This window comes from Salvia miltiorrhiza, chromosome 4, assembly GCF_028751815.1.
Source record: "Salvia miltiorrhiza cultivar Shanhuang (shh) chromosome 4, IMPLAD_Smil_shh, whole genome shotgun sequence".
Classification (NCBI taxonomy): domain Eukaryota; kingdom Viridiplantae; phylum Streptophyta; class Magnoliopsida; order Lamiales; family Lamiaceae; genus Salvia; species Salvia miltiorrhiza.
This window is the reverse complement of record NC_080390.1, coordinates 20620311-20625393: the sequence shown is the minus strand read 5'-3', so window position 1 is coordinate 20625393 and position 5083 is coordinate 20620311. Positions and strand designations below refer to the sequence as shown.

General features: G+C 41.7%; 1 protein-coding gene across 1 annotated transcript; it reads right to left on the bottom strand.

The window, feature by feature from the left end:
• Positions 1–216: 216 nt before the first annotated feature.
• Positions 217–2151, bottom strand: LOC131021128 (protein RETICULATA-RELATED 1, chloroplastic-like; the record flags this gene model as incomplete). The annotated part of the gene is given in 4 exon segments (XM_057950217.1): positions 217–332; positions 399–491; positions 606–770; positions 1598–2151. Coding segments are annotated over 4 exon segments (743 nt in total), but the record flags the coding sequence as incomplete, so codon positions are not given.
• Positions 2152–5083: the final 2932 nt, after the last annotated feature.

Sequence of the window (5083 nt, the reverse complement as noted above, 5' to 3'; positions counted from 1 at the left end):
TTTGCTCTGAAGTTCCAGTATCTAAGATGAGAAACAAATTCAAGATTATGGCTACTCAGTACTCAGACTCATAAGCTCTGTACAAGGGAAAAGCCACACATAAATCACATAGTTCATATTTTATGATGCTATCAGGGGAATGCACGTTTAAGAACAGAACTTTCATGATATTTTTATCTTCAATTTATTTGGAAAATACGAACTCCTACAACCAACCTGCCAATAAATGCTCTAGACAGTCCATGGGGAAGCGACCGTGATATAAACCTTGCTGTGGTTGGCCTGGCATTGATTGCAAGAAACTTTACCAATTGAGCAGAACTAACCATACCCTGTACACAAGCAGAAATCAGATATAGTTCATGAAAAAGCGGGGGACAAAAGGGGCATATCATTACCATTTCATAGGCTTGACGAAACCCAGCAGGCAAATCCATAATTGTCTTCTGCCACTCATTTAATACAGCATCAACAAATTTCCTATCAAACAACTGCAGATAGCATTGAGTGTTAGCCAAAAGGTGCTAGACAAAATTTAAAGAGATTAGTCTTTAGACAAAAATTGCGGATACTTTTGTTTGTCTATAGACAGGTTTGTTCATTACCTCCTCCAGAATGACCCTTCTCCTAAACGGTCCACCCTCATCTCCCTCATCACCCTCATCAAAATCGTCAAAGTAATCATCATCATCACCACCATCATCGCCTCCATCACCACCGCCGTGACTAAGACCCTTCCCCTTATTTCCACCTCCACCCCCAGTTTCAATCTGCCATTATAAAAAGAAGAAGATTATGACCCAGATTACATTTGAATCCATGAAAGCAGGTATAAGCTGTCGGAAGACAGAGGCACACAAATTGTTCAGCATTGAAGAGGTTCCTGCTCAGAAATCTCTAACCAAGTAGGCTCAAATTACTATCAGCCTATGAAGCATGGGGACGGCACTTTGCTGGGCGTACGCGTCCCGGGGACGTCCCGTATCTTGATTTTTGGAAAAATGACGTATTTACGTCCCCGTACCGTATCGTATCTTGATTTTTGGAAAAATGACGTATTTACGTCCCCGTACCGTATCGTATCCGTATTACGTATCCGTCCCCATGCTTCTTAGCTATCAGCACCACTAAAGACAAGAAACCTGATAAAATAGAGCTATGAAGCGCAAAATCATGAATCCAATTGCATCAATGATCAAGATAGACCAAGGATTGGGGTCCAGAATGAGTTTTCCATGGACCAGCAACTCGTTAATTTATGATATGGAGAATGGAATTCAGTCACCAAAGATGAAGCAACAGATTATTAATATAGCTTCACCAAGAGAACCAAAAACACCATTGTTAAAAGCATAAGTCTCGAGTTGTTCAATAAAAAATTAGCAGATACATTGCAAGTTGAAAGATTACTCAGCTGCTCGAGAAAAGTTGAAAAATAGAACATTACAAGCATAATTTGCCACAGATAATCTTCCCTATCCAATTTGAGCCTTCACAGAAGAAATCAATACTCCCTAAAATATATTACCACAGAAATCCACCTTGAATCTCTCAACTAACTAATTTCTAGTGCATAACTAAAGAAAATCAAACTTACCTGGGGACTACTCTTAGTTTCCTTCTTCGACATATCCAGCTTCGATTTCTCCAAGGTAACTGCTCCAAACGCCCCATACTGCCCCCCCTTCATAGTGGGGCCAAATTCCACGGAGCTGGAAGGAGTCGAAGACGGAGCATCCGGAGACGCCTGAAAGCATCGCTCAAGGTGCGCACTAGCATCGCCGTCAACCAACGCAGAAGATGAAGCCCTGACAGGAAAATAACGCATCCGGCGCCTGCCGGAGAAGGGCGGCGATGCTGGACGCAGGGAAACGGTTGCCATTGGCTGCAACGGCTTGGAAGATAAGGATTTGGAGGTTGGCGCGAGGGGCATAATCTGTGCCGTTTGGAAGACTGAATGAGACATGTTTGGGTTTGTTCTGTGATCCGAATTGGTTTGAGCGGTATAGTGGATTCGAAGAATAGGGCTGAAGTTGTCGTGGGTTGATAATTCTTCTTTCCCCTTGAGCTATTTCCTTTCCTCCCTCAGTTGGAGAAAAGGGAGAGAGAAGAAGAGAGAGAAAGAAATTAGGGGTGAGGGTGAAGTTAAGGTTTTGATCGAAAACGTGCCGACTATACGACAAACTCACACAAACTCGGAGATGAGTCCACTCGGCCCAGTTCCTTCCTTCTTTTTTTTTTTTTGTTTGTAGAGGTGGTATTAGGTTTCATGGATTAGATTAGATTGAGGGTTTCATGGCAAAATAAGCTCATAAACAACTTATAAGCTCCCAAAATAAATTTCAAGAGCTTATAAGCTCCCAAAAAATAAGTTTATCTACCCCAACTTATTTTATTATAATCTCATATGTAACAATCTTTTTACAAATATTTTTCAGCTATAATTTATTATTTTCATCATATATCATTCAAGTTCATTTTTCTTCGATATTCTCTCTCTAAAAAAAATTCTCTCTCACTAGCAAAAGAATTCTCTCTCTAGCTTATAAGCTCAATTATCCAAACACTTTGATAGCTTATAAGCTCTTAAAAATTATACCTTATAAGTTCTTGAAACATCTTATAAGCTCCAAGAGTTAGTGCCTTCACATGAAGTTGGACCTTCCTTTTATCTTTTTATGATAATTGTTGGTGTGAACCAGCTGCTTTTCTTTCCACTCAACATTGTCTCATGCCTTTTGGTGAGTGGATTTCCTATAGAATTCCCCACTTTCATCTTTTCTACTAGTGGGTAATGAGTATGCATTCTTTTCCAACCCCTTTTGTCGTTTTCCTTGTAGTGGGTGGTCCTCTTGTCCTGAGTCACATGACTCCCTTTTCTTTGTCGGGCCTCTTACTTTTTTGGTGCCCGAGGTGCTCGTCCGCGTGGAGTCTTGTGCTCTTCGTACTTGTGGGATCGGAACTTCTTTTTATCAGGTTTCGGGAGGAAACCTTTTGCAAACTCCGGCTCCTTCTGCGTGGGACACTCCATACAGACGTGCTCATTCCAATGGTCCAGGTGAGCCATATTGCAAAACTTGCGACGAAACTCTTTGCTCCCCGCGATCTTGTTTTGCCAAAGTGTTAGCCTTTTTTCTTCAAAGACTTTTTCGGCATACTTGGTGGTAGTTCCTGTCATGATATTTAACAGGAGTGGTCCCAAATTCGAATTCTGAGAGAACTTGAATCTGGACTTAACTTTGTCCATCTCTGTGAGACAGACCCATAATCCCCATGCTCGCCTTGTGGAAATCTGTTCTTCCGTAAATGTGCCGACAATAGATGACTGATGGTTAGGAGCCTTGATTCGGTTCAAGGCTTGATTGTCAGGCCGTCGAAGCTTTATGAAATGGAAAGCCTCATGGTTGCCCTTTTCTGTAGGCTCTGGCATTGCTCTGAAGAAATACAATTCCAAAACATCCCCTCGTTTGAGGGACTCGTTGTTTGCCCAGGCATCATAGACTGTTTCTTGGATCCACCTTGGTAGACCCTTGATTTCGTTGAACGTCGGGGAAATAGTATAAACTGAGGCCAGTGCCCCAAATTCATACCATTCCTTGACATCTTGTGGATTGGCTCAGGTAGTCATCCACACTCGAGGATATTTTTCCCCGACATCAACCCGGCTGTTTTCCGGATTAATGCCCCTTATTATGTTAAGTTTCTCCCATCTGGACTGGTAAACCTGCCAACTTGGAGATACTTCAAAAAGATTAGTATCAACCTTAGATTTGCCCGTCATTGGCCTAAGGTTAATCTCTCCCTCTTTAACCCCAGAGGTGCTGAGTTGACATGATGGTTCAGGGTATGAACCCTTAACATCATTTTTCTCTTGATTCTCCGGCTTGGAAGCCATAACCTCAGAGCTCGTGATATGGGTACTTGAATCCCTTGCTACAGGTAATCCGCCCTGCACGGTAATACCTTCTTTAATCAGAGGTTCTTTGATTGCGCGAAGGAGCGGTCCTTGGGTTGCTTTATGAAGATTTATCATCTTCTTAAGGCATTTTCGTATGCGGTCAGACACTTTGGCTTCATCAGCCAACTGTATCCTTCCAGCTTGTTTGACATGGAGTACACACTCTTGCCATTCATGTTGTAGCATCTCCATGTTTTCTTGGAGCTGCCTCTGGTTTATAATGATGGCGTCAACCTCAGTTGACTCTATCCCTTGTTAGGAAATCTACACGAACATTATCATCAGATTTCCAAATGACAATATCAAAATCATAATATTGACATTTAACTTGCCATCTAAGTAATCTAGCATTTTTAGGTTTAGATTCAATTTTCTTGGTTAAGAAAGCCTTAATGTTAGTGTTATCGACTTTCAAAATAAATTTCTTTGCAAGTAAGAATAGCGGCCATTTCTTGAACGCCTTTCTGACTGCATAGAACTCCTTCTCGTTGATGTGCCATCACACAGCCTCACTGTCGAAAAAGAGACCACTACAGTATCTACATGGTTCCTCTCCATTAGGGGTGATTTTAGTAAGCACGGCTGCGCACCAAAAATCACTCGCGTCGGTGTATAGGACTAGTTCGTCCTCATCTTGTGGTATTGAAGGCTTTGGGAGATCCTCTGGAAATTTCTGGACTTTTTCCACAATATGATCTTGTAGAATTATCCCAAACTCATCGATCTCGATTCCCAGAAACTCCATCTTCTGGGTTACCACGACTGCCTTCTTTTCAGACAGCACCAATCCTTCTTGTTGACAAACCTTCGCAAAGATCTCCACATGCCTGATATGTTCATGAATGTTTTTTGATGCAATAAGAATGTCATCTGTTGGGAACCCCATGGAATATCGTGTCTTGTTTTGATGATACCAAAATCCTTAGGTTTAATATGTAATAGACTAGAACAGTTTTGAACTCAAGTGTTAGAGTTCGTTTCTAGTTTAGTTTGCGGTTCTGAAGACTGAAGACTGAAGAACGGAGGACTGAAGACTGAAGTTACTAACTGAAGTATCAGTTGAAGAATCAGTTCGGAACTGATTACTTAATGCGTGCCCCGTGGACTCAGCGGACTAATACTAAA